This window comes from Cryphonectria parasitica (genome assembly GCF_011745365.1).
Source record: "Cryphonectria parasitica EP155 unplaced genomic scaffold M406scaffold_9, whole genome shotgun sequence".
Lineage (NCBI taxonomy): Eukaryota > Fungi > Ascomycota > Sordariomycetes > Diaporthales > Cryphonectriaceae > Cryphonectria > Cryphonectria parasitica.
The window spans coordinates 419,812-444,859 of NW_024468917.1; the positions used below are offsets into that span (position 1 = coordinate 419,812).

At 54.5% G+C, this 25,048-nt stretch overlaps 6 protein-coding genes across 6 annotated transcripts; 1 reads left to right on the plus strand and 5 right to left on the minus strand.

Annotated features, from left to right (window-relative positions):
- Positions 1-484: 484 nt before the first annotated feature.
- M406DRAFT_48342 (uncharacterized protein) lies at positions 485-6,158 on the minus strand (the record flags this gene model as incomplete). Its single annotated transcript, XM_040924360.1, has 3 exons — positions 485-698; positions 765-5,949; positions 6,098-6,158. 3 exons carry the CDS (start codon positions 6,156-6,158, stop codon positions 485-487), a joined length of 5,460 nt encoding a protein of 1,819 aa, XP_040771523.1.
- Positions 6,159-7,562: 1,404 nt separating this feature from the next.
- M406DRAFT_83273 (family 3 glycoside hydrolase) lies at positions 7,563-10,528 on the minus strand. The gene is made up of 8 exons (XM_040926034.1): positions 10,474-10,528; positions 10,307-10,389; positions 10,082-10,245; positions 9,885-10,018; positions 9,732-9,820; positions 9,561-9,664; positions 9,195-9,491; positions 7,563-9,128 (listed from the first exon to the last, which is right to left on the minus strand). The coding sequence occupies exons 2-8, from the start codon at positions 10,334-10,336 to the stop codon at positions 7,754-7,756; spliced, it is 2,193 nt and encodes a 730-aa protein (XP_040771524.1). The 5' UTR covers positions 10,337-10,389; positions 10,474-10,528; the 3' UTR covers positions 7,563-7,753.
- Positions 10,529-12,474: 1,946 nt separating this feature from the next.
- Positions 12,475-15,623, minus strand: M406DRAFT_103377 (uncharacterized protein). Its single transcript, XM_040915063.1, has 5 exons — positions 14,641-15,623; positions 14,348-14,532; positions 14,073-14,230; positions 13,756-14,014; positions 12,475-13,694 (listed from the first exon to the last, which is right to left on the minus strand). Exons 1-5 carry the CDS (start codon positions 14,756-14,758, stop codon positions 13,350-13,352), a joined length of 1,065 nt encoding a protein of 354 aa, XP_040772195.1. The 5' UTR covers positions 14,759-15,623; the 3' UTR covers positions 12,475-13,349.
- A 3,109-nt stretch (positions 15,624-18,732) lies between these two features.
- On the plus strand, positions 18,733-19,497 carry M406DRAFT_103378 (uncharacterized protein). Its single transcript, XM_040915064.1, has 2 exons — positions 18,733-18,949; positions 19,023-19,497. The coding sequence occupies exons 1-2, from the start codon at positions 18,819-18,821 to the stop codon at positions 19,108-19,110; spliced, it is 219 nt and encodes a 72-aa protein (XP_040771525.1). The 5' UTR covers positions 18,733-18,818; the 3' UTR covers positions 19,111-19,497.
- A 1,593-nt stretch (positions 19,498-21,090) lies between these two features.
- On the minus strand, positions 21,091-23,010 carry SPE-3 (protection of DNA against oxidative damage). The gene is made up of 4 exons (XM_040915065.1): positions 22,879-23,010; positions 22,258-22,586; positions 21,923-22,160; positions 21,091-21,499 (listed from the first exon to the last, which is right to left on the minus strand). The coding sequence occupies exons 1-4, from the start codon at positions 22,907-22,909 to the stop codon at positions 21,222-21,224; spliced, it is 876 nt and encodes a 291-aa protein (XP_040771526.1). The 5' UTR covers positions 22,910-23,010; the 3' UTR covers positions 21,091-21,221.
- A 765-nt stretch (positions 23,011-23,775) lies between these two features.
- Positions 23,776-24,687, minus strand: M406DRAFT_63766 (uncharacterized protein; the record flags this gene model as incomplete). The annotated part of the gene is made up of 1 exon (XM_040924850.1): positions 23,776-24,687. One exon carries the CDS (start codon positions 24,685-24,687, stop codon positions 23,776-23,778), a length of 912 nt encoding a protein of 303 aa, XP_040771527.1.
- Between the last annotated feature and the right edge of the window lie 361 nt (positions 24,688-25,048).

Here is a 25,048-nt window from a genome sequence, read left to right on the forward strand (position 1 = left end):
ACTCCTTCCACGTTCTCTTCACGTTTCCCTCGACCATTCTTATATAGTAAATGGGGGGTATGATGTCTTTGGGTATGGGTATAGTCTATTAAACATAAACATAAAAATGAAGAGAGAAAAGAAAAGCCACTCTTGCTGTGGTTTGCAACCGTGAAGGATTCAAAAGGCCGCCCACGAGAGACAAAAGAAAAGGAGAAGAAAAAAGAACTATGTAGGTAGGTACCACCACGATTGTCCACAGCAATTCAAAGATTGTATGGATGTGATTCAACGCAATAAACCAAAATAGAAACGACCCGCATCGTCTCGTCTCATCGCATCATCATGCTTCTTCGATCATAGTCACATGGCGTCTTTAACACGCCTGCGACTTTACTTTCTTTCTTTCTTTCTTTTTTTCCCCTGCTTCCAAGCCTCCCCGTCGTCGTCGTCGTCGTCGTCGTCGTTGTCGTTCGCCAGGGATGCTCGTCTTGCTTTACTTCTTTCAATAACCACCGCCCAAACTCGGGCTCTCCGCCCTACTACCATCCGCACTCGCGCTCGCGCTCGAGGAGAAGTAGCTCTGGTCGATCTTGAAGATCCAGTCCAGCTTGTCGCGCTCCGACCGCGCCGCAAACAGCCACGTGTTGTCCGTCCCGTAGATTGCAAACACGGCCGCCTGCAGCCTGCTCGACAGCTTCGCCAGCCCCGACGTCACGCTCCTGTTCCTGGCGTGCGCTGAGTTGCTGTTGCTGCTGCTGCTGTTTCCACCCGCTGCTGCTGACCCGTTGCTGTTGTTGTTGCTGCTGCTGGGTGTCGTGGGGCCGACGTTGCCCGTCCATATGGTGGAGATGCGGCCCGAGGCAGTCCGGCGGTGTGTCTGTTCGTTGCGCACAGGCGAGCGTACCTGCTGGGGCGATGCGTCCAGGGCATTGTTCAGGTCCAGGCTGCCGTTTTCGTCGTCGTCGTCGTTGCCGTTCAACAGGCCGAGGATGCCAGGCTGGCTGTCGACACGCGAGTTGCGCAGGCTGACGATCGCCACCTCTTCTCCGTCGGTGACGTTGTGTATGTGGAGGTACGGTCGCCGCAGCTCGACAAAGCGCTTGATCCAGCGTGTCGAGTCGCTGCTTGGCACCAGCAGGTACCCGCCCTTGAGCATGGTGGGGTTCTTGGGCACGCGGATGATGGTCGCCACGAGCTCAGGCGGTGCGGGCGTGTGGGGGTCGCCGCTCGCCGGAGGCTTGGTGTTGTCCTCGCTGAGAATCTGGGTGAGGGGGTCAGGGTAGCTCTTCCACAGTTTCAGGCACCTCTCCAGGATGTAGGTTTCATGCTCAGAGAACTCGGACTTGGGAGGACGAGGTTCCGATGGCTGTGGCTCCTCCGTCACCTCGTCCTGTTGTTCTTCTCGCTGTGCACCATTGAGCTGGTCCCCTTCGGCTCGTGGTGACGAGTCGTTGTCGTCCTTTGCCTTTGCATCTTGAGACTCCTCTCCGCTGACCTGCTGCTGCTGCTGCTTCTGCTCAGCACCATCGCCAACTGCCGGTTCCGCGCCGGTCTCAAAGTCCAGCACCTGCGAAACGTCCGGCGTCTCCACCAACAGCTCGTCGATCGAGTCGACATCATCATCATCATCATCATCACCATCCCCTCGTGACCTAGGAGGCACGATATCCTCATCGTCACCATGTCCACCGGCTCCGTTGAGATGCACCCGTGGCTCGGGCAGCCCGATCTTCTTCAGAAAGTTTTGCATCGCCCCAATTTCGGCGATCCGCCTGCGCTTCTTGCGGGAGCCAATGTAGTCGCTAATCAGAGACACACCACGCGGGGTCCATGTGGTCAGGTTCTCCTCGCCCTTGACGTAGTCGTGCAGGCTGTTCATCCGCCACAGGTCGCCAACGCGCTTGATGGGCGCGGGCCTCATCTTGAGGGTATAGATGGCCGTGCTGGAGTGGACGAAGCGGACCTGCTGCCAGAGCGCCGAGAACATGGAGGTCTGCCGGACAAAGGAGCGGGACAGGATCTGGCAAAAGACGTTCATGGAGAAGCGCATAGGCTCAGCCAGCTTCTGGGACGCGATTTCCCAAGAGATGGTCATCTGGACGCGGTACTTGTCTCCTGTTGTGCGGTCGAGTAGGAGTGAGTTGTGCAGGCTAGAGTCCCACTGGCCAGTGATGGTGATGCTGCGGGTGCCATTGGCGTTGTTTCGAAAGACAGGGTCCGAGGCGAGCTTGAGCGCAATGTTGGGAGAGATGGACCCCATGTCGGGATTCTTTCCTGCAGCATCGACCAGCTGGATCTTGCCAACACGTATCGACACAACATCGTCCCATGGCAGCATATCGCCCGAGCTGTGCGTCAGGTTGATGGTGATCCGTCTCTGGAGGCCCTGGTGCAGCTGGAAAGTCCCGTGGTCCAGCTCGCTCGTCTGCGCCACCTCTACAGGTACATACTCGCCATTCTCGTCCATCTCGAGGATCTGCACCCGCGACAGCAGGTCGTGCTTTTCTTCCGTGTAGAAGTGTGACTCATTGATCCGGGCCGACTTGGGCTGGCTTCTCGAGGTCGGCACCGCATCTCGCATGTCGTCCCAGCTGAGGAGCTTATCCAGATGCATGGACGACACCCTTGCGAAGATGGCGACCCGCAAGACGACATCTGACGGTGCAAAGAGGGGCACGTTCATGCAGTGCACGCTCTCGAACCGTAGCGGCTCTTCGTCGAAATCTTTGACCATCTGGGTGGTGGTGATGCCATCCTCTTCCGAGATGCCCGGGATAAAGAGCTGCGCATGCACCTCTGTGCCTTCTCGCTCGGCAAACCCGACCATCTCGTGCATGACCACGTTAAACTTGATCGAGTTGGACGGCGCCCTTGCAGCAGAGGGCTCCAGCGACAGCCTGATGATGCCAATCGCATGCGACGTGTGCGGTGACAGCACGTCGAGGTGGAAATCCTGCACCCGGCTCTCGAAGACAGCCTTGAGAGGGACGTCTGCCTCGCCAACGAGTGTGTACTGGGGCATGCACGTCTCGAGGAAGGGATTGTCCAGGCTCAGATGTTGTGCGTACTCCGGCTGGTCCAGGTACTGGTGCATCTGGCGCATCTGGCGCACACGGTCATGCAACTTGTGCAGGCTCCAGAGGTGCACGACGTTGTGCTTGTAATCCACCACCCGAACGCCGATGCACGGCTTGATGGCCTGCTCTAGCGCAAAATCGTCCCCTTCACCACCTGTCAGGATCATGTCGTACGAGGAGATGAGCGTGTGGCCCGCGTCCACGACACAGAACTGGAAGACGACGCTCTCGTCCAGCTCCTGGCTCATGATCTGGGCCTCCTTCAGCGTCGCTGCGTGCTGCAGGACCGATTCGGCCATCTGCACGTACCGCCGGCCGCGCCAGTGCTGGACCACACGTCTGCCCAGCGCCATCTCCGCCTCGGACAGCTTCGGGTTCGCCTTGGGCCTCTTGAGCGGGTCGAGCTTCTCTATCTTGGCCTCGAACTCGCGCTTCTGGACCTCGAGCTGTTTCTGCATATCCTCCTTCATCTTCTTCAGCGTCTCTTCCATCTGCGCCTTCTCTTTTCTGACCTCCTCGACCTCCACGTTGGCGGCGCCGGCCGTCCTCAGCTGGTCCTGGAACTCCTCCCTCTGCCTGTCCAGCTGGGCCTGCATCTCCTCACGAGCGTCACGCATCATCTTGTCATCCGAGTCGGCCTGCTTGGGCGTCGAGGGGATGGTGAGCGCCGTGTCCAGCGAGAAGTTGTCGATGGTGCCGGTCGACATGTACTTCTCTCGCACGGGGTACGAGTTCACAGAGTCCATGTCTTCGTCCCCTTCCTTGCCTACGACGACACGCTCCGCTCGGGCCCGCTGCACCTCCTCGAAGAGAGCGTTGAGCTCCTCGTCTGTCAACTTGGTGAAGTTCTGGTCGGAGCCAAGGATAGCGCCTGCAGCTTCCCTGCGCGCAAAGGACCAGTCCGAGTCCCGACCACGAGGTGCTGGCGACTCTGGTCGGCTGTCGCCACCGCTGCCGCTGCCGACCTCTGAGCCACCACCACCACCCTTGCTGTAGCTCCGCTCGTGGCTTGCAAGCCTCGGGCTCGGCGTCGGCGATGTGGTCCTCTCACGATCGAGGGCCTGCAGCTGGCTGGCCGTGACGGATTGGCGTAGCAGACTATGCCTCTGCGTCTCCGTCCTCTCTGCCCGCTCGGCCTGGGCCTCCATGGGGTGATTGAATCGGAAGATATGGAAGTCGCCCAGGATCACACGGTAGCCCGAATGCAGCTGCTGTGGCTCCGTAATCCGCTTGCCGTTGATCATAACAGCGGCGCCTTCTGCTGGTATCAGTGTCACGGTGCCGTCTGCAGCGTTGTTCTCAAAGGAGCAGTGCTCTGGCAGGATGCGTGTCCCCTTCAGCTTGATGCCCAGGTGGCTGTCCGCGTTCGTCTCCGACTCCTCCACGTTGCCGACAGTTGTGGTACCAGGTTTCAGATTGTAGACGAGACATTCTGCAAGGAGCGGGTCGTCCGACAGGTTGACCAGATGGGGCATCTTCTTGGGCGTGCTCAGGCCGATGAAGCCCTTCTCGATGCTGATGCCGAGCTCCTCCAGGGCGGCCTCCCGCTCCTTGTGGATCTCCTCGGTCTTGGTCATCTTCTGCTCCCAGGTCTGGTTGAGGTCGGACAGCAGCTTCTCGCTCTGGCTCAGCTGCTCTGCAATCTCTGCCTTGGACACCTTCTTCTTGGAGCCGTCGGGCGCGGTGATGGTCACCATCTGCTGCTCGAGCGGCGTGCCCTCGGCGTACACCTCATCTGCCGGGACCGCGCCTCCTCCGACGCCTCCAGCGCCAGCAGCGCCGCCTCCAAGCTTGCTCCGCAGCAGCGCCAGCTCCTCCTTGAGCTCCCTGATCATGCGGGCGTTGGCGTCCTCGTTGACAACGGCGTGGTTCTTGATGCGCTTGGCCGAGTCGGCGTACCGGAGCGTGCTGAGAGTCTCGTCATAGTTGATGTCAGCAGGACTGATGGCTGCGATCATGGCAGTCATACTGTTGCCGCCAAGCGAGTCCTTCAGCAGCCATGTGAGTACCGAATCTCGATATGGCACCTGCGCAGCTGCGCCCTTCTTCTTCTTGCCGGTGGAGAGATCGGCCAGGGCAGCAATCACACGGCCGAGCGTCGACAGCGACCTGTTGATCTCGGCACCTTCTTTGAGACGAGCACCCGTGGCCCCGGTGGACGTCGCCCTCTCGGAACCAGCCAGATCGACGAGGCTGATCTTGGCCACTTTTTCCGCCTCCATCTTGGTCTCGGTGTCGAGTTTCTTCTGGGTAAGCATCAGGGTAAAGACGGCGTGACTTCGGCTGGATGTCGCATTCATGTTAGTGGCGGCGACCGTCCGGGCCTTGTTGCCCTCGTCCATGAGGTTCTCGATCTCCTCGAAGCTGCCGACCACGAGCTTGGCGAGATCCTCGACGTAGGGGCCGGTCGACGGGTGCTCGCGGACTTTGAGGTTCCCCTTGGTGCCTGGGTTCAACAGGTCCTTGACCCTCTCGTTGTAGATTTCCAGGTACGACACCTCGACCGTACACCGTGTGTTGGGGTCCGCCGCCTGTATATCCTTGATCCTCTCGAACATGTCCTGACAGATCTTAGGGATGATGCCGTGTTCCTTGCCATAGCCCATCATCGAGTACGATTTCCCCGAACCGGTCTGGCCGTACGCAAAGATACAGTTGTTGTAACCCGCAAAGGCGTTGGTGAGCAATGGCTTGCCCAGATCGTCGTGGAGGTTCTCCTGCCCGGCATAGTTTGAGTCGTCCTTGTTGAAAGACCAGTACGACCGATCAAAGGCGAACACCTTCTGGCCGTGGTCTTTGCCGCCTTTCGCGGCGGGCGAATCGGGAGGCGGTGTGAGGACGGTCTGGTCGCCCTTCATTTCGACGATACATTTTGCGCCTCGGTCGATTTCTATAGGAGTAGGAGAATGTTATTTAAGGGACTCGTTATGAAGAATCTCTCTCTTGAACAGGAAATCAAGTAAGGGACCCGCCACCGCAGAAGGTGGCTGCTGCTTGTGCCACTGCTGTTGTATGGCCCGACCGTGGGCAAGACTCACCTCTCCCGTTGAAGGGCCGCACCCTCACCACCACCTTGATATTACCACCGCCGCCTGCCATGATGAATGTTGATTGTGGGTGCGCGCGAGCCTCGACCGAGGGCTCGCACGCGCAAGGGTACGAATGTACGACGGAGGGAGAGGACGAAGAACCTCAAGTCGATGGTGGCCAGATCCGTCCGTACGGGACTGGGCTGGAGAGGGAAGTGTGGTGAGGAGGGTTGGGAAAGCGATAGAGGCGCAGCAGGTCCGGCACGCCTCTTTTCTTTTCTTCTTGTTCTTTTTCTTTCTTTTTTCGCCCTGCTGGCCCTCCGACTTCGAGTCTTAGAGAAGGTCCCTCTGCGGTTCCGACATGTGATCCCTTCTCCTGATGGCAATGTCCAGGCTCATCCTACGTTCCAAACCACATGGGCCTGAATTCGAGTGGAAGGCGAGGAGAGAGGAAGGAGACGAGGGGTTGGTCGCCGGGGCAGCCGTTTGCGGATCGTCGGGGGGGCCTTGGGGCCAGATCGACACGAGGTGGTATCAATGCGCGAGTGGTATTTCGGTTTGGCAATAGTAAAGCAGCTCTCGTCGTGTCTCTCGAGGGCGGAGGAGGGCGACGGATGGGGAGGGAAAGCCACGGGGTCTCGCGAGGCGCAGAGAATGCCAAGAGTAGGAAGAGCGAGCAGTGATGGAGCCGTCGATTCTCGACCAGAAGAAGACGATAAGCTTGTATCGATACTGCGAGCTTGGCGCTTTGCGGGGTGGTTCTTGTCTCGCAGTCCTGCGGAATGATAGGAGACGTCACGAGGGGTCTCTTGACTCTTGTAGTAAGTAGTAGTAGGTCTAGGGTAGAAAACCGTAGCCCGTTCGGCTCTAGTGAAGAGAAAGAAAGGGTTTGTCTTGGGTTGTCTGGTCGACTTGGGGAACGGGAGCCAGACGAGAAATGGCGGCGTTGGTCCCGTGTCAACAAAAGAAGAGGGGGAGGGTTGAGGGAATGACTTTGCTAGATTACTGAAGACGGGTGAAAAGGTGACGATGGAGCCTCTTCTTCTTCCCCTTGTTACTTTTTCCTTCCCTCTTTTTTTTCGGGCCTGCAGAAATCACAAGATGCCGATGAACCAAAATGCACATGCAATGCAAGCAAAAAGGTAAATGGAGACGCGACCGCGAATCTCCTGCAGTGCCAGGCTCATTCGAGTTAGAGGACGTTCCGTCATAGGCTGGATGACAGGCGGGAGATTGCTCTTCAAAGCAAAGGCACTGCACACTCGGGATGACTCCTGACGTGTCATTGGCTAGGGGGAGGGGGGGGGGGCCTGCACCGCTAAAAGTTTCCACCGCTATCCATTGCGAACAAGTAGGCGAAGGATTGATTATAACGGCATAATTAATGCACATTGCAATATGATAAATATCTGATTTCGACGGCCCGAGACTATAGACAAGAATCACTCCCCTGGACAGTTCCTCAGCACCATAAAAGTATTCCTTCTCCTGTCCCATTTGCCAAGCATCATTTCCATACCGATTCCGTCGTGATCCTCAAAATAAGACCTTCCTCAACGCCATACGCCGTCCATGAGTCCGCTGGTGAAGCATTCGATGAATATTACCAGGCCATTCTTCCAAGACCCTTGCTTGAACCTGCCCACCACTATCATCATCACCAACTCAGATGGTAAAAGTCCCATTCAACCTCAAGTCTCGACTGCTTGCCCCAACAAACACCGTGTATGTGCCCGGCTGAAGCATCCACTTCTGTGCAGAAGTATCCCACTGGCTCAGGTCCCTCCTCGTCAGCGAAAATGTCACCGTGGTCGTCTGTCCCGCGCTCAGAAACGGCTTGTCAAAGCCTCTCAGCATCCTCGACGGTTGCGCCGTGTTGGGGGTCTCAACATAGAGCTGCGCAACCTCGGTGCCGTTCATGGTGCCCGTGTTCTCGATAGCAGCCGTGACCGAGACCAGGTCGTCCCAGAGGTCGACCTGACCGCCCTGGAGGATCTCACCCGAGGGATACTGCGAAGTGTTGGCCGTTGAGTTTTGCGTGATCGCAAGGTCCGAGTACGCAAATGTCGTATACGACATGCCGTACCCAAATTCGTACCGCGGTGTGGTATTCGCCGCATCGAACCGGCGGTAATCAATAAACACGCCCTCGGTAAAGTTGGCCTGGGGAAATAACTCGTACTCGCCAGAGCCTAGGTCCGGCCGCAAAAGGTCCCCATAGTCAGACTCATTGTGGGCCACGGTGTAGGGAAGCTTGCCCCAGTTGTTCGACGCGCCGTACAGCAGCGAGACCAAGGCACGCCCTGATTCTTGGCCTGGGAGGTGTGCAAAGATGAGCGCCGTCACATTGTCGTTGTCGACGAATTGGTCCACCAGACGTACGCCTGCATTGTGGAAGACCACGATCGTGTTATTGCACCGAGAGGCCACGTACTTGATCAGGCCGTCGGTGTAGTCATCGTGCACGCCAGGTCGGTCAGACCCTTCGCTTGCCCAGGCGTTGCCAAACACCAGGCAGGCGTCTGAGGCCCCGTCGACATTGGGTGTGGCGGATTCAAAGTCCCAGAACATGGCTGTGTCGTCTTTATATGCCTGCTGAATCAGTGCGTCCATGGGCGAGCTGCCCAGGGCAGCCGAGTTTGCACCCGAACCACCACCACAGAAAAGGGTCCCGTTCGTGGCGATCTGTGAATATGGATAGGTCAGATTTCCTACAAAGCCCTCAATGACGGCCAGAGGGCTTGCAGCTTCCGCACCATACGTCCAGACGCTTCCGCCAGCCGGTTCGGCGTTGTATTGTCCTGGCTGCGTGGCCGAGTATCCGTAAATTGACAGCATTCTTGGTTTGCTCAGGGGCAGCGCGTTGTTGGTGTTCTTCACCAGCACGTGGCCCTCGATGGCGCCATCAAGCAGAGTCTGCTTAAAAGAGGCATTGCGCGCATCAACAATTGTGTGGGGATCCGTAAGGCTCTGCGGTAGACCAACGCCAGGAGAAGGATAGCCTTGGTCCTGTCCCAGCTGATACCAAGCAGCGAGGAGTCTGTGATTAATATGAGCAATGGTTCCACAAACAATAAAACAAGCTTGTTCTTCTTTCTTCTCTCACCTCGTGACCATGTCATCGACCCTTGCTTCCGATACAGAGCCGTTGGACACAGCTTGGGAGAGCTGCGACCCCCAGTGCGAACCCGCATTTGGCATTGCCACATCGAGTCCTGCCTGAGCTGTTGCAACACCAGCATACTGTGCGCCCCAATCTGACACGACAAAGCCTTGGAAACCGAGCTCTGTCTTCAAGAGGCCGTTCAACGTGGCACTATTTGCACAACCGTAGCTGTTGTTGATGCGTTGATAAGAGCACATGATGTTGGCACTGCCAGCATGGACAGCGTCTTGGAATGGCCTGAACCCAGCCAGGTCAGTCCAAATTCGGTCTCGTATGGTACATATTACACGTCCAGTTTCTACTTACCATAGGTAGAGTTCGTGCATGGTCTGGTCGTCGATGTTCGAGGAGACAGATTGAGCCGTGCCATTGGGCATCCGGTGGCTCTCTTGCTCGTTTCCGATAAAATGCTACATACGTGGTTAGTCACATTCAACATCTACCGGCTTCAAAGGCACCATCTCCATTCGAACTCACCTTGGTGCTGGTGATCACGCCGGCACCTTGCACCCCAGAGACAGTCTCGAACACGAGAGCACCAGAGAGGTAAGGATCAGGTGAAATTCCTGTCATCGGTCATTCTTAGTAAGGTATTATCCACCATCATGAGGTTATCCGGGGTCTAATTACCTTCCCAAATTCTACCGCTGGTCACAGTTCTTCCCATGGGACTCACCACAGGGCCGAGGAAGACATTGATGCCCTTGGTTCGGAACTCGCCCCCCATACCGAGGGCTCTCTGAAGAGACAGATTTCGGTTCCAGCTGGGTGAGTAAGTTAGCACAGACTGGTCTCTTGCACAAGTCAGACCATGCTGCTTGGCTCACCTCGCTCCCATGTGGATACCAGAAGGCCACGACGAGACAAAGTCAGTTGCTCTCACACCATTGCCAGCATCCTGAAAACACATTCCCGGAAAGGACAGGCGCTCTATCGGGTTCAGAAAGCCCACGCAACCCGTGTCGGAGGAAGAACCAGCCGTGAGACTGATCTATACGTCGTCGTCGTTAGCTAGTTTGTACAGAACCTCCTTCTTGATCTCTTTCTCGTACCTTCTCATCCAGTGTCATATTCGCCACCATCGCCTGCGCACGCGACAAAGACTGTGTCCATGTCCCTGAGCCCGTAGTATTTGCTGATTTGTTTGATTCCCCCCCATCGTCAGCACACCCTTCTCGAATCAATCCAAACCTCCACACCATAGGAATGGATAACTCACGCGAAGGATAGACAGGTGGCGAGAGCCCATAGAAGGCAGAGTCGCTGGTGATCAACCCACTGCTCCCATTCCCGCCAGAATCGCCTCCGCTCCCACCACTACTGCTGCCACCGCCCCTGTTCCTCAGCGCCGCAAGGCCCGCCAGCCCACCTCCGATGATGATAAGGATCACCGCAATCGTAATAGCGATACCCTTCTTCGTCCTCAGGAACGGTGCCTTGTTCGTGATACGCGTCCATAGCCCTGGTCGGGGCGCGTTGACGGCGTTGGCGGAGACGGCGCCCTCCTTCCCGCCGTTGCGGTGAACTACCGGCTGGTAGCCCGCCAGGTCTGACATGGTTCGTGGCCTGGGTAATTTTTCGGTTTGTTTTGTTCCGCGCTCCGGACGGGGTTGAGGATATGTACGCTTTTAGGGACTGCAAAGTGTAATTGTTGTGGCGTCGCTCATAATTCCTGCGGTGCTGTAGGGAAAGGTTTCGTTGTAGTGGTTTGGCCCCTTATAATGAAGAGACGCAAGAGGATTGATACAGTATTGGAACCCGTCCAAGTCTCTTGAATCTTCTACTTGTTCACCACGATTTGTTGAACAGGTGGATAAAATGAGGTGAGGAGTTATAAGGCTACCTCAGAGAGTTCCGCCAGTGTCACTGATCAACGAAACCTCAATTAAATTCAAAGAGACAAGTAGAAGGTGGTGATCTCATCAGCCAATTTCCCCTTCCACCGCTTCCTTCCACACAAACACACCACACCACTGATAAAATACCAACCACCAACCAACCACCCAAATGGTCGATCAACCGCTACCGTTGCCGTGAAACCAGGCCAGACCAGCACGCACAGGTGCCGTGTCCTTGGGTGGGGCCCTGTAGAGACCCCTGCCCCTCCACCCCCCAGCTTTTCCTACTCGCTCATTGGGGCTTCAGCCAGGCGTGGGAGCCCCTGCTAATGCAGCCTTCTATAGAAGCTTAAATTTCGTGGTTCTGGACAAGACCTCGTGTTGGTTCATGTTAAGAGAAATCCATTCCAAACCCCCCTCCCCCTTCTCTTCTTCCTAGACCAGCAACAACAACAACAAGATATATTCCAGGGCACTTACTTGCTACAGCTAGTCTCCCCAAATTCCACCCGTACGAACTCATGGTACATCTGGTATTATTATATGCACTCCCTCCTAAAGCACACGCCCGCACGGCAGATCCACGCGCGCACCGACCATAGTCAAGGAACCCCCCTACTGTGTACTGTGCCTATATCACTACGGTACATACTATGCTATAACAACCTTCTATCATCCAGAAAGGCTCACGTCACAGCAAAAGTCATCATAGCACATGCGGCGGGTCTTGAGACGATCCCCCAGAACCCACCACCGCCAAGAAATAGCAGTGTTCATCCTCTGGGCCATGCTACCATGGCCCTCCCCAAGAGTAACCATAAAACAACGTTATGCATGGATGAAAGTCTTGTCTTCTTGTGAATGCCATAGTATAAAAGACCTCGTTAGCTTACAAAGACCGCCTGTGCCTTTTATGTAAACCAGTAAAACCCCTCCCTCCGCCAATACGCCTGACACACCATCGCCTCGTGAGATCGTCCCCAGACACCACCAACGGAACAATTTCCCCTCAGTGGGAATCACGCACTATGTTAAGCAAGTATCCTTGGGCCTCGATGAATTCTTACAGAGAGAAAAAGAAAAGAAAAAAAAACACAAAGGCATCTATCCTCTCGAGAATGAAAAAGAACAAGGAAAAAAGAAGAAGAAGAAAAGAAGGTCTACGCCCTGATTCCTCTTTGTCTATAGGAACGAGGCGACCCGTCCCGAATTCACATCACAGGATCCTCACATATCCCCCCCCCCCTTTTTTATTTATTTATTTATTCCACCTAACCCAGAACCTCTGCTTTGTCCCATGGTACTTGACCAGAGTGAGTTTATCCAATACATTGAAGAATTGCTACAGAGCAAGAGAGATAGAGAACAGCATAATGACGGGTATCTGAAAAAAATATTAAGCTATATACAGAGTGCTCTCCACGTTCGGCTTCGATTCTCGATGATCGGTTGCCCGCCCGGTCCCCCGCTCCTCCCGTCATGTCAGCAAAATATCAAATCACGCCCACAATTCGGTCTTGCCAAATTCACCTCCATGGGATATGTCCTTCCAGGGATCACCAAGAAAAAATAGTCCACCAACCGAACAGCTCCTCCCTCTCATGTAGAGAATCTGGGAGTCCTCTCTTTTCAAAGAACGTTCAATAGCCACACCCCAAATCTCTATTCCTCCCCACAAATGGCACAACGCTCTCCCAAGATGCATGTTTCCCCCCCCCCCCCTCTTCCTGCTGACCATCCCGAAAGCATTTCCTTCTGCGGGAATCTCCGCCGCGATCCCAGCGTACGTGTCCAGCTCGTCCCAAGTATATTCTCCCTTCCCTCAGCTGCCAGTCGCAGCCTGCACGTCATCCAGAAATCGGTTTCGAGTTAACTCGTTCTTTGACCGAGCAGGGTCATGAAGTAGCTCAGGAGCCACTACTACAGCCCTTCGTTGGGGCGCTTCCCGGCCCCGGCCACCTTGATTATTTTTCCATTGTCTTTTGCCAGAGGTGGCAAGTGCCTATCACGCCGGATAGGCCTTGTCGGGACCGTCAACGGGGGTGGATTATGTTGGGCGGACCGTTGTTGATACGGTCAGCATGGTACAGAAGCGGCGCTGATCGACTGCGTACTCGGTTGGTAACAAACTTTCCGCGCGATTGGGATGGTTCGGGTTTTTCAAGGCCAGTGGTGTGCAGAGAGTTGTTGCCCTCTGCGGAGAGGAGAGACCTTCGCCAACCCTATAGGTCCCAAGCTGGTCGGACCGCGCTCAAACTCATAAGATCAGCTGTTTGAGATTCCGCTGTATGATCATATCCTGCACCGACCCCATGGTGATCTTGAGGAGGTTCGTGTCGGTCGCATTCGTGAAGTGACCATAGATCTCCTTCTCGGGGTTCCGGTTGAGCGCTCTGAACTTGTCCATAAAGTACTTGCTCGCCTGCTTCCAATCGTCGGGCTCGCCGTGGTAGTCCGTGAAGCCGTGCTGGGTGATTGGGCTCTTCTTCAGCTTCTCCTTGAAGAGGTCCATCTTGTTCAGAAACAAGATGAGGGCAGATTTCAAGAACCAGTGAGAATTTGCGATCGACTCCCAGAGCATCAGGGCCTCGTTCATTTGGTTCTGGCGAGATGGGTCAGTACGGTAGAACAAAATGTTTTGACCAACAGCAGAAATCACTTACGCCATCCTTATCTTCGACCAGACATTGGTCGTAGCCAGATATGGCAACCAGGAACAAGAGACAATTGACATTCTCGAAACAATGGATCCACTTCTTGCGCTCTGATCGCTGCCCACCGACATCGAACATGCGATACGTCAGCTGGCTCAGGTCGAATATTGTCTCGGTGATGCCTGTTGTCCTTAGCCTTGACCGCAGCAGATCTTGATCTGTGGGGATGTATGTCCTGTCCCAGAAGCGGTCCAGGTCGTCGCAGAAGCTATCAACATCAGCAAGGGCTCTCAATTTCACCGACCGCGTGATCGTCGTCTACTTACTAATCCAGGTTGTCGTGCAGCGCATATTCGTTCCCCTTTGCAATGGCCTTCTTTACACCCTCGTCCAACCACAGATCCTTAAGTGGCTGCAGATATTGTTCGGGGAATTGGTCGTTAGGGCTCAACTCGTAGTCAACCAGTACTTGCTCCATGTCTTTCTGTAAAAGTGATTGTCCAGTCAGTCACCTTGTTCCATGGGTACATCCAAAAAAGAAGAAAAAGAAAGAAAGAAAAAAGTAGAGTTCGTGTACAAGGGTTCGCATCCGGCGACTAACCTCACTCTGGGGCTTTTCGAAGGGAATATCGAATTCCTTCATGGCATCATAAATCATGCGAAATGACTGTACGATATTGTTAAAGACGACAGGCTTCCATTCGAGCTTCTCCGTCTTGCTGAAGCCGGTAGCGTAGATGAGCTTCATCTGCTTCAGAACGGTCGACTTCCCAGACTCTCCAGCTCCTGTAGCAGCAAAGAATTGCCATTCATCAGCATTGTCGGATCAATAGGGATGATGAGCACGAGGAAGGGGGGGCTGTGGCCGGTCATAGGAGTGGCGGGGTATCGTACCGAGCAGAAGCAGCTTGACCTCTTTTGCCATCCGCTTCTCGTCCGCCTTGATTATCTTGTCCAGCTCCCTCGACCGCATCGCGTCCGCCTCCTCCTTCTTGCGACTGCCGAAGCACATTGTAACGGTGTGTCGTTGCCTTGCCGCCAGATTGAAATCTCTTTGATCGTCGATAGTATGTAGTCGTCGCGCCGCAGTTCAGGTCGATTGACCCTACTCTTCTCTTCTTCGCACGAGTGGGTATGGACGAGATGGCGTGACGGTGGAGGACTCGCCGCCGGTTCCGAGGGGACCCACGTCGCGATGATGCTAAATGGGAGGTTTTTTTCGTATCGATGCAAGATAGGATAAGTAAAAAGCGTGTCAGTGTTCAGGCGAACAGACGCAGAAGGGTTGAACAAGCCCTTTGTGCAGGCTTGGTCGGGATAATTGAGGAGAATCTTGGGAGGATGGAGAACCAGGACTCAAGAAATGTCCAGGCGGGTCCCGGCCCAAATGACGGGAGAGCGCACGGCCGCTGGCTCTCAGACGTGAGCCGGGGAACTTGTCCGACGGCTTTCTTTCAGCTACAAGTCTCTCCGAGCGACGGATGCTTGTAATGTAATTACCAGTACAGCTAAAAGAAAGGTGGCAAAGACTGCTCAGTTCATGAAGGAGGAGGAATAGTAAAGCAGCGAAGTACGCTTGACAGGAGGAGGCCCTATCAGGGAGAACCAGGAGACGGGTAAAGTATTAGAGGAAAAGTAGAAGTGGGCAGTGGGGAGTGGGCTTCAAATGTAAAGGCTAGCCTCTAGTTGGTCCAGCGCTGGTCCGATCCCCAGATCTCACTTAGCGGCAGTAGCAGCAGCAGCCGAAGCGACGGCAGCGACACGAGCCAACTACCAAGATGGGATGGATGGATAAGCGGAGAAACAGACGGAAGTCTGTGTGCACGATCAGCACAAAAGCCCAGGAGGGAAAAGAAAAAAAAAATGTGAAGCCTTCTGGGAGTGTTTGGAGAGCAGAGGGAGAGGAGAGACAGAGGGAGAGAGGGGAAGAGAGGAGGAACCACAGAGATTGCGCAGCCGACAAGATCCAAGTCCGGCAGATTGCACCTCAGAGGCAAGAGGATCTGGCCCTGAGTCGAGTCGAGCTCAGCCCGCCCGATACAGTCCGGTCGAGTCGAGGCGATTCTTCAGGTGGGATTCAGGCCGGACCAGGGGGGGGCTTCAATTGCAGCCCGGTGGTGGGAACACGCCCTTGGCAGCAGGGCGCCGCACAGTAACACACAGACACACCCTTCTGCGCCCAGTTGTTGCAGGGCAGGGCAACAACCAGAGGCGCAAACAGGGCACCTCACATAGGCGGGGCGGGGCACTAATGCTGACCGGGTCCTGGCACTGGAGCGCTGTGCGGAGTGCCTTGAGAGTTGCCAGAATGCCACTGGGGCCCTTGTCGGACCATGCTTAGTGCGTGGGCCCGTCTGTGCCGTTCTGGGGCAAGGGCGACTTCTAGGAAGCAGAACCCGCTGCAGCTTGTTGGTCCTGGTGGAGTACTTTTGATGTTTCCGGCCCCATAGCTCATGTACATAGTACGCGGTACTGGCGTGCTAACCCGTTGTGCGGCCACCTTGCGCGTACTATGGTACTTGGCCCCCAAAGCCCTCATACTGTGGTACTGTCGAGGTTGGCTTCCGCCGTCGTCATCGTCCTTGTCCTTGTCCTCGTTGTTGCAGTTATCAACAGTGTTGCTATATGTTGCATTGCTGGTTTTTGCTTTCTTTTTCTCTTAGCGACCGTTGACGGTAAGACTACGATGGCTTGTGTCATGTCCTGTTACGTCCGCACTTTTTACACCGTTAAAGCACACAGTCGAGTAAAACGTGGTCAGGACAGGGAGGGGAGGGAGACTGAAAAGGCAGGGTTGCACTGTCAGACATGTGTGTAGAATGTACAGCACTACTGTTGTGCCTAATTCTCCCCCCATGTGGGAAAGCAGGGCCTGATACAACGTCAATCTGCAACATGTTGATGCCGCCTGGGGTCTGCATCCCTCAAAACACCCGCGGCGGGTGTCTAACATTATCTTGCTGCCGGAAATATCTTTTTTTCCCCATCTCTTCTCATTCTTACAGGGCCCCGGGGAACAAGCATTTGACCTCACCGGTGATATTCCTGCATAGCTGACCCAACTGCATCTGGAGACGAGAAAGGGCTCTGTACCATGGATTCCTGCGGAACAGGGTCGTTGTCGGATCCATCATCATCACCCGCTCCCATGAAGATAGTCTGCTATGGTACGAGGAGGACTACCGGTGACCCTCTCGGCCCTTTTCAATCGAAGATATGGCCCGGTGCTGTTTAGCTAAGTGGGGAGGGGGAGGAGAACGACGACAACCACGACCTTTGTCTGGCCCGAATTTGGAAGTGAATCAACTGCGGTCGTAGATCATCGCTGCCTCTCTCAAGTTCCATCAGCTTAGCTAGCGTGCATACATGCATGACAAGCGATCTCCCGAAGCATGACCCCTTATCACTTGGCCGTCTGTGATCGTCTGAACGCTACAAGGTAGTCTGTCGAGTCTGTGTCATCCGGGATCTGGTTCAAGGGGGGATAATGGTAGGGGACGTCCCTGACCGACATGGACCCAAAGCCATGTGCTTGTCCTACCACCGTGCTATATGATCCGAGAGTTGTAAAAGTAGAAGCTCTTCTTTCTTTTGCTTTACCATCTTCTTCCTATCTTCAACAAAAAGGTTTTTTCAGAACAGATCGGCTACAAGAGAAGGATGGATTCTTTCACCCCTTTTCTCTCCCTTTGTCTCTCTCGCGCTCGTGTTCGCGCTCTTCCTTCCACATTGGTTGTCCACAGGGTCGATCTGCTTCTATTCATGGAACAGAATACCACGAAAACTACCATCTCAATGGATACTGTCGTATATTGCCGCCGATGAATGACTATCACACAGTCAATGGTGTGTTTCTTTTTTAGACAACGGCACTTATCCATGCGTCCTTTTCCTTTTTGTTCCTTCTCTGCTACGAATTTTAAACTTGGTGTGCACGCTGGTTTGCCCATCAAACAACGTACTTCAGACGTTGAGAAGCCCGTCCAGGCAACTTTCGACAAATAACCGATATCCACAAGTGGGTTCCCAGCGGGCGGAACTTGGCAAATTCAGGGGCCCCACAAGGGAGGACCCGAACGGTGATTAGCCCAAAGCATGATCATGAAACGGCTGCTTAATTCCGGAAAGGGACCCCTCCCCCCTTCCCTATGCCACAGTGCTACGCGGTACGTACATAGTAACTAGTAAACAGCTCATTAGCACTACGGCGAAGCTACTGCCACCATTACTCATAGCACTATCACCACCATAGCATGTACTATAGCCCCCCTGTTAGCAGGCACCCAACGCCTTATGGCCGCCCAAGGGGCCTCCATGCCTCCATCCTCACCGATGTAACCCCCTATAGTATGGAGGGGAAGGGGAGGGCAATGTCCCGAGTGCGATCCGTCCCATGGCGATTCCATGATCCCGCATGCGTTGCACATTAGACTTGGTCCACACCACCACCCCCCCAGCGTTCTACAGCTTTTTCAATAGTGCGACAGCAAACAAATCAGACGTCAAGGTTTCCCTCCCCGAGGTTGCCACGCACCTCACATGGCCAGCACGCGACATGCGCAGGAAAACAGAGAGAAGGAAAGAACAACAAACTTACACTACTCATGCAGCTCTGATCTGATCTCTCGTCTCCACCTACCCGCTAGGAAAGCTCTCTCCTCTCCCCTCCTCTCTCTCTCTCCCCCTCCCTTCGCATGGATACATTGCAGTAGTCGACGAGAGCAGATGTGGGCCAAAGAAGGTCCAAAGCTCGTTTCACCAGAAGGATTCCCGCCTGCATGATCCTTCGTGAGCAGTTGCACGTCATGTCTACTACCCTCTGCACAGGAATGCAACCAGCACGATGCTATGCTGCGCTGCAACTGCAACTGCTGACTTTTTGCGAGCTCAAGATCCAAAATCTCACCACACAGCTTTTGTTCCCCCCCTGCCTCCTCCTTCCTCCGTATTCGGACACAATATAACAAGAGGGACAGAAGGCTGTACAGCACGTGTTCGCGCCACCTTCGTCAACACGACTGTCCACTCAGCGCCCGTAATCAACCATCTGCACGCGCCGCAGAGAGGCGCAGATGATACTCAAATTCAAGATGGAAGAGGAGGTGGTGGGGAACGGGGGCCACAGACCCATCATTCATTGCGCGGCCCTGCTACCCTCCTCGCAGCCTCAACAACGCACCTGCGAGGCACGAGTACAGTTACTGCATGTCCAACACACCCTCTCCCCAACCCCCTCAAATTCTACAAACCAAATCTTGCTTCTGACAGCCAAGAAGTCACGGCCAATGGATCTCCTCCAACGCATCCGCACCACTCCCCCTCCCGCCGCCCGTCCATCCCAGCGCCGTCCCGACGTTGCCGTAGTGCGCCAGAGCCATGCATGCCACGTGAGGAGAAAGGGGAGGGGATAGCCTGACCGACGACTCGCCGCTGCATTCTTCCTATGGGGGCCGAGCCGTGCCCAGATCCAAGTACTCGCAGGTGTCAGTTTGCAGGCCGGGAAACATCTATTCGTGGAGGAGAATGATGTGATGATGATGATGCATGCACATGAATCGAAAATTTGTACGGTACACGCGCCATGCTGGTGATCTGTCGACTAAACTGTCCTTCTCCGCCTGACGCGCCGCTCGCGCTTGAGAGTGGAGAATGTTTTCTTCTTTTCCCTTCTCTTCTAGAAGAGTTCAAAAAAAGAAGAAGAAAAAAGCTTGTCTTTCTCTCGTCCGAGTAGCTGACTCGTTTGTTTCGTTGCCCCCCCCCCCCTCTTCCCCCCTTCTCCGGGGCTCGAACTACTCGTGTCCAGTAGGCGGCCAAACTAGAAAAATACTGATATACATATCCCATGCAGTTTACAGACGACCGGTGGAGAGAAAGTAAGCACGTAATCAGGTTGATCCCGTTCATCCCAGCGCCTCTCTCTCTGTCCCGTCACAGGCCGGAATCAGGCAGGTGACATCGTCTCGCTTCCAAGACCTCGCAACGCCCGAGCTGTCCTTTTGTTGTATCCCCTGCTCTTCCTCCTGCACACGCATTGTCTCTCGGTCTGTCTCTCTCACACACTGACATACACACACACATTCAGCCTCAAGAAGGAAAAGAAAAGCCACTCCTTTCTTTCTCGCTTGGATCACCAACAAGCGGGGGCCTTTCCAAACCCAACTGGGCAGCTCGTGGCCGCAAAGACGCACCAGGGTTCAGCTGCCCTGTGCGTTGAGCGCTAAACTCGCCGAAGCAAGTACATCAAATCGTCAAAGAAGGAGTAATTAAAAACACGAAGAATAAATAAAGGGAGAAGGAAAAAGAAAGAAAAGAGAAAGAAAAAAAGCTTTCGTTTAACACCCCTCCTCGCCTTGCCCCCCGCCCTTCAAAACTACAACCTCTCCCCCACACGAAGGATAAACGAGGCGGGAGCTTTAGTGGTCGGAGAACGAGAGGGGTGACTGAAAAAGAGAGACACAGTGAGAAAGAGTGAGAGTCGGCGTGTCTTTGCTCCTGCGTATGCACGTCAGCGATGACCAGCCAGCAGACGTTGTGCAAGGGGCTGGCATAAGTCCAGAGCTGGCTAAGTGCTGACATTGCACTGTAAGTACTTTAAGAGTGAAGGAAAGGAGGGCCCGGTTACTCATGATCGGACCCTGTCTCCGCACGGGAGGTTCACAGCCTCGCTAGCTGGCGCGGAGAAACGGCTTCCGGGGGGTGTATCTCAAGAGGGGAAAGAAAAGAGGATGAACATACTTTGGTGTTGAAAGGGAGGGGGGGGAAAAGGCTAGGAAGAACGGAAAAAAGAAAAAGAGGTACTGTACTGAATGTAGTAGCATTTTGCTTCCCTGAAGTGGTTGAGTCGATGCTATTTTTGTTTATATGTCTCTTGGGTTGCCACCACCCACCCCGCCGCCGCCGCCGCCGCAGAGCCACATGAGTATGTTGCATTATTTGTTTGCGCCAGGCGGGGGGTGTAGCAAGGTGCAAGACCAACCTGATGTGACTATCTAGGCTATGTTGTCGATCGCATGGCCGTCTTGGGTAAGTTGCATGCAGCGCGCGTGCTACCCAATCTCTTCTCACCCTTCATGTGCGCCTCCTCGTGGCCATTGAAGTTGCAGTGCAGCGGATGGTGCTGTGGGATTTCCCGCTGATTATTGTGGCTTGGATAGTTTGAGTGGACGCAGTCCTTGCCTGTTCGGGCTGACATGCATGCTTTCATCACCGTTTAGACAATCGCGAAGATTAGAGAGGAGGGGGCATACCGAAGAAAGAATCAAAGAAAGAAAGAGAAGACAGGGAAGAAAGAAAAAAAAGGACAGGCACAGAGAGGGGAAGCTCCAGCATGAGCTACCAGGAGGTAGTAATACCTTCAATCCTTGGTGTCCTATTTTTCCCTCCTTTCCTATCTGATCTCATCACCTATGACGCTTACAACTGATCCAGATCACATCAAAGCTGTCTCATAGAATGATACCCTCCCCTCCCGAGCTTCATTGCAGGGCCTTGGCGGCAAACGTGGGCAGGACAAAGGACGCCTTGTGGATGTCCGCGTTGTAGTACCTGCACAGCTTCTCCTCCTCCTCCTTGGTCCACGACCGGACCGGCACCTTGACGTTGCGGCTGGCATCCTTGGAGCACACCATGAAGCCGATCTGCCCAGATGGGTAGGTAGGGATGGTGGTGTAAGCGTACTCGGCCACGGGGAAGATCTCCTTGCAGTCCTTCTTCAGCTTGGCAATGAGCTCCAGGTGCAGCCACTGGTTCTCAGCTACATCGTTTGAAAGAAATCAGGTCAGCATTTGATACAGAAGTTTATGGAGAAGAAGCGGCTGGGAAGGGGGAGGTGGACATGTGATACAGGGTGTGATAGGGAGGAGAGGGGAGATGTTCATGTCAGGAGGGACGGTATGGATTGGTGAAAGACAATCTGGAGGAGGATGCCGATCGTGGAAGGGAAGGGGGAGAAAGGGGTTTGGAACGGGAAAAGAGGGATGCTGCTCCGGTGGGCCTTGCAAGGCGCGCTTTTTGAAAAAGTGCAATAAACTAGGGCTTCCGTCTTCCCTCTCAGGAAAGAGTATCCCTGAAGCAAGATGCTCGAAAAAAGAAGGATCAGGCACGCTGTATTGGCCTACGTGAGCATCTCTCTAGGGTAAGGTCGAGGAAGGGGGAGACTTGTAAGGGAACGTACAACCTTGGGTGGTGATAACGCCCCCGTCCCGCAGGGCGTCGTGCAGAAGCTGGAAGTAGGGCTTCTGGAACAGGCTCTCGGCAGGACCATCTGGGTCGGACGAGTCGGTGATGATCACGTCAAAGGTGTTCTTGTAGTCGTCGAGGAACTTGAAGCCGTCGCCGACGTGCACCTTGACCTTGGGGTGCTTGTACCCCACGGACATGCCAGGAAGGTATTCCTTGGACAGACGGATGACAGCCTTGGTGTCGTGTCATGTCAGTTACGAACGAATGGATGAGGGAGGGGGAGGTGAGGAGGTGGGTGGTCATGATAAAGATGGAGGGTCGAGTATCTACCTCGTCAATGTCACACAGGACAGCCTCCTCGATTCCTTCGTGCTTGACGACCTCGCGCAGCACACCACCATCACCGCCACCAATGACGAGGACCTTCTTTGGGTCCGGGTGTGAGTTCATGGCCAGGTGGGTGATCATCTCCTGGTATGAAAACTCGTCGCGCTCGGTGCACTGGATGACATTGTCCAGGACGAGGACGGTGCCGTGGTCGGTGGACTCGAAGATCAAGACATCCTGGTACTTGCTCTTCTCGTGGTGGAGGACCTTCTTGACCTTGAGGGTCATGGCCTGACCGGGCCACATGTGCGAAATCTCGCGGAACCATCCATCTGAGCGTTAGAGAGAGGAGGTGTTGATCAGCTTATGAGGACATGAAGACCACAACGGCACACACCTGATGGCATGGTGAGGGACAATGACGCAGGAAAGAGAAAACAGAACGAGGACAGGAGCGGGCAGAGGGAGTGTGTGACGGGCATGTGCAATATACTGAAATATAACGTCGATTACAGTTTTCTTCATTGGAAAAATGCAGCTTTTGAGAAGGGGCAATGTAATTTTGAAGCATCTGGACGGGCACGAGCAGTCTATGGCGGGGTCAGATAGGGAGCAGTAACATACCCTGAATGGTGGGGTGAGCGATCTCGGACATCTTGATGGCTGAACTATGGGAATTAAGATATGTCTGCAAATATGATGGGACTGAGGCTCGAAGATGGTGTATTCTGTTGCTGAGGTGTTTGGTTGCAAGTGGTGGTGGAGTGAAAATGCGGAGGGCGAATTTTGAAAGTGGAAAATTTTTTGTCATGAGTGACACCCGGGCAATCGTACGAATGTTTGTGTATATATGTACCTTTTTGAGGGCGAACTAAGCAACGACCGTGCGATACAGGCACGAGATTTCGAATAGTCTTGTTTTCACTTAAAAATAGAACGCGACTCGAGTTCAATTAATACATCGACTTATATAACATGCAAAAGGAAAATGAAAAGAAATTGGTGTGTGTTATGGGCTTAAGATGAGCAAATGGCTATAGAAAACATCTGAGAAGAGGGGTGAGCCAAGACGACCAACATTGGGCTACTATGAGTACCTAATACCTATCTATTTAGGTACATAGTACCTATCTATTTAGGTACATAGTGCGCATCTGGCAGTGTATTAGCGTCTACTGGGTCGTTGGCACTCACTTTGAATCATAAGCTTCGATAACATTCACGCTGTCTCAGCGCCTCGACAGTACTTTCATAGCTCTCTTATGCGATTTGACTAATTTATGTCCAAATGCCCAAGCAGATCTCAACTACAAACAAGAAGGCGCGTATTCCAGTGGCGGGCTCAAGGCGCAAGGGAAGTTGAGGCATGGAGGGCTAACCGATACCATACGGCGGCTGGACGAGTGTGGGGATCATCCCAGCATGAGTCGGGCGAACATTCAAGTTGACAGCAGCTTATACAAACTGGCGCCCGTGGTACTATCATTTTGCTCACTACCATGGCCTTCCTCCTGTGCTGGGTCACTCAAGACGTATCTTGCCCTGGCTAATGTCGGGATACACATCGAAGCGTCTCTGGTCCCTCAGAGGTATCCCTTTCCTCGTTTCCTCGATCTTGTCACCACTCAGCTCAGCAGACACGATCGTCTGTTGCTCTTCCGCCTCCACGAGAACCTGGGCCATGGGATCGACCACCAGACTGTGCCCCCACGCATGATAGCTCGCATTCATGTCGCGCGCAGGCGAGCACATCACCACATATACCTGGTTGTCCACTGCCCTGCCCTGGCCTAGCAGCCGCCAGTGTAGCGGGCCCGTTGTCAGGTTGAAAGCGCCTGGGTAGATCAATACAAAACAGCCCTTCCGTGCGGCTATGGTGCCAAGTTCGGGAAACCGGATATCGTAGCAGATCGCCACACCCACGCGGCCATATTCCGGGAGGTCCACGATGGTCAGCTTGTCCCCTGGCGACAGTACATCCGACTCGCGGAATGTGATCTTGCCTGGGATGTCGATGTCAAACAGGTGCACCTTGCGATGCGTGGCCAGCAGCTCGCCCTTCGGGCTGAACGTCAACGACGTGTTGTAGTAGCGCTTCTTTTTATCCTCGTCAAAGTCCAGCTCTGGTATTGACCCCCCGATGAGGTATGTGCCCGTCTCCTTTGCCATCGCAGACAAGGCGTGAAAGCTTGGGCTCTGCTCCGCGCTCGGCGGGTGTGGGAGAAGCTGCTCTGCATACGAAGGGAAGTAGTCGCAGCCGTACGGTGAGTTGAAGCACTCTGGCAATACGATGATCTTGGCTCCAGAAGCAGCGGCTTCGTGCACTTTCTCGCGGGCATTGGAGAGGTTGGCTGCCTTGTCTGTGCCACTTGCGAGCTGGATGCAGGCCAGCTTGACGGGCTTCTTTAGGAGGGGTGTGGCAGCGGTTGCCATGGTGCGGAAGTAACTGCTAGGTGAGGTGGGGCTTGTCGACAGCTGTAATCTGCTTGCGAAAGATGTGAGCGTCTTCCAAAGCGTCTGCATCGTCAGCGGCGTGAAGGGTGGTGTGTAGACTGGATCGTGAGGGGAGGGGCTTGCAAGGGCTGATGGTGAGAGGGGAGCGTAGCAGCTGCGATAGGAGCTCCCGCCGTTATCGCCCTGGAGGGGTTGCCGGGAGGGGCGCACGTCATTGGGCCCACCCCTGCACTTTCCCTGAGCTCTGAGTCCCGCCTGCCTCTTGTCACTCTTTCCCCAATCAGGGGAGGCAGCGACCTCACTGCTTATATGACCAATGATGGCACTTTCCTTTATGAGC